At 43.5% G+C, this 3,159-nt stretch overlaps 1 protein-coding gene across 1 annotated transcript in view; it reads left to right on the top strand.

The window, feature by feature from the left end:
* The window catches only part of LOC143034218 (uncharacterized), a 12,961-nt gene extending 9,802 nt beyond the window's left edge, over positions 1-3,159 (top strand). The window contains exon 7 of the mRNA XM_076200159.1: positions 2,393-3,159. Within this exon, the coding sequence (XP_076056274.1) occupies positions 2,393-2,516 (124 nt within the window). The 3' untranslated portion in view covers positions 2,517-3,159. The remainder of the gene's footprint in view (positions 1-2,392) is intronic.

Here is a 3,159-nt window from a genome sequence, read left to right as displayed (position 1 = left end):
GTAGGGAATTCTTTGATTGTTAGTTTTTATTCCTGTCTTGTACACACACGCAAATCCTTTGCTTATGCAAACTCATTAATGTGTTGTACAGATTATAGTAAAGTTGTAATTCTATTTTATTCTAATCCGTATTATTATTTTTGTATTTATTTCTTGAATATACAAAATCCTTCCGTCGGGAACATCCCCAAGTTCTTATCTGAGGCGATTCTTTTCATCTGAAGGAGGCAGAGAGACAGCTGTCATTCCTTGACGTCCAGGTGACACGCAGCGGGAACCCAGTGTCCATCAGTGCGTACAGAAATGCTACGTACACCAAGAGCAATCATATGGTGTTCCACAAAGGGAGTATTGTGGTGACGTTACGGAGCACAGCGGAGAAAGTTTGGTTCACAGCTGACTCATTGAAATGAGAGAGGAAGAGGTTGAGGAAGGTGTTCCATGACACCGGATATCTCATTCCAACGGTACATACGTGGATGGCACCGCAATGTAAAATCGACCAAAACGCGTCACCAAGGGTGACTATCCTATATATGAAAGTGGTATCTCAGATCACAGCTAGACAGCTTCGGAGATATGGTGTCAAAGTGGTTCACAAACCCAACAACACATTACAAGGGGCGCTCACCAGAGTAAAGAACAAGGAGTGCAAGATGGACCAGGCTGGTGCGGTGTACAACATAAAATGCAAGGACTCCAACGTACACTATGTGGATGGTATGGAAAATACTGGCTACAAGAACATCGTAGAACGTTGAACAGAAGGAAATAGAGTTTGGCAGTGTTTAGACATTACCAGAAGCATCAGCATGAAATAGATTGTCAAGTCGCTGATGTTTTGTATAAAAAAAAAAGTAAAAAGGGGAACAGGCTGTTTTTGGAAACTTGGGCTAGAGGCAAGGACAGCATTAACAGATGCGTCATGCTAAATCCAGCCTACAGAAGGAAAGGGATGAAATAGGTAGGGCATCTATCCAACAGCATGCAAGAAACTAGATGGTTGTGTGATCAGCCAGAGGATTGTGATATTTTGGCCCCCAGAGATCTCCGGGGTGGGAGGAACGAATATAAGAAAATTAAAATGGAGGAAACTGCAAGAGACTATAAGGCTTACACCAGACAGTTCCATTTACCTTACCACCTGTCACCCCTCTCCGTAAATTAATCTAATCTCCTCTTAAAACAGCCAATTGTTTCTGTGCTCACTACATTGTTTGTTACAGTCTACTCCATTCGCGAGGAGAGCCCGAGTACGTGACTCGTCATGGTCCATTCCTGGTCTACCGCATGTTTCCGTTTTAACAGAGGATCCAACAACCTCATCATTGTAACCGCTCGAAGACGAAACCTGGACAAGATTCGAAACGTCGGGAATGATGTACATGTTTCTGAGTCCGGTGTATTTTACTTGTACCATCTTGGTTCTTGAACCCCAGTTTTTTCATACACACACACTCACTCACACAAATAAAGACTCGGCGAAACTAAGACTACGTACTACTACTACATGCGAATGTCGTCGAGAAATTGGTCAATATTTTTGTACAATTGTCGTGGAGTAGTGGTTAACGTTCTTGCCTTACGGTAACTACTGGTACAACCGAGGGTTCGAGACCCAGTGGAGTAGCTTCTAAATCTACACACACACACACACACACATATATATATATATATATATATATATATATATATATATACACACACACGTGATTTCTCGCATGAGAAATCACGTGAACTCGTGATTCTAAATATGCAGAAAAAACAACACGGAAAATAATAAAATGATGACCGAGCGCCTTCGTCTTTTTAGACATCATCAGGATACATGTACCCTAAGAATGTCTAAATAGACGAAAGCGCTCGGGCATAATTTTATTGTTTTCCTTCGTGGTTTTCTGCACAGACACACAGACACACACACACACACACACACACACACACACACACACACACACACACACACATGTATATGTGTGTATATATGTGTGTGTGTGTGTGTGTATTCACCTCGAATCTGCTGCAGTCTCTGTCGAGAACAGCCAGACACCACCCTACGGCAGTGAGCTCAGAGCTCATTATTCGCCGATCTCTGGGTAGGTCTGAGACCACTCACACACCACACACCGGGACTGCAAGGTCACAACTCCTTGACTAACGTCCCGTACCTACTCACTGCTAGGTGAACAGGGGTTACACGTGAAAGGAGACAAACCCAACTTATCTCCGCCCGGCCGGGAAATCGAACCCCGGTTCTTTGGCTTGTGAGGCCAGTGCTTTACCAATCCGCCACCGAGCCGTGTGTGTGTGTGTGTGTGTGTGTGTGTGTGTGTGTGTGTGTGTGTGTGTGTGTTGAGAAATACGTACTCAGACTTTCATTTGATGTTTGCAGGTGGTTTGACGACACCACTGAATTTGTCCGCACCAACGTGAGAGAGCCGTTCTACGCTCCACCCTACCTGATGCAGAACCCCGGGCTCTACCGTGAAATCCTCTTCCACCCTTCCACCCTGTAACCACTGCCATCAAACACAGGGCTGTACTTCTGAACCTTTAGCAAAGGATTAGCGAATATTTTTATCATTAGATAGTAGAATTTTATTTTGTTTTGTGTGGTTAAATTCACTTGGATAATATGAACATCTACAGGTAATTTCCGTGAGGTAACCAGTGAATCTGATTAATTTATACTCTCTACTAATAGTCTGTGATAGCCCTGAAGCTGTGACGAGAAACAAGTCACATCTTGGTATCTGTTGTTGCATTCAGGGACTTTTCGTTATCAAGTGAATGAGCTTGACGTGTATCCTTTTCAGAGGACCTTCATGTGAACGTTTCTGAGGTTCTTCTCATCATGGAACGTTGGGATTGGCAACGTTTATGCTTCCCTTCCCACTCTCCCATCCAACGAGTTATTCGATTTTTATGTGAACGTTTTTGACATAAACGTTGGGAGGTTTGTCGCCATTGAACATTGGGAGTTGAAACGTTCTTGCTTTCACACTCTCACCGACTGGGAAACTCTTCTGTTCATATCCGGGTGGCTGTGGCTTATAAGTCGAATAAAATCGACTCAAATTAGCCAGAATAAAGAATATGCGAGGGTAAAAGAGTTAAGGCGGCGGCACACTAGCCATTTCTCGCTAGCATGCTACTTAT

The sequence above is a fragment of the Oratosquilla oratoria genome, chromosome 17 (genome assembly GCF_046742065.1).
Source record: "Oratosquilla oratoria isolate Oo_2021 chromosome 17, ASM4674206v1, whole genome shotgun sequence".
Classification (NCBI taxonomy): Eukaryota; Metazoa; Arthropoda; class Malacostraca; order Stomatopoda; family Squillidae; genus Oratosquilla; species Oratosquilla oratoria.
Note: the sequence above shows the minus strand (reverse complement) of the source record. Positions and strands in the feature narration are given on the sequence as shown.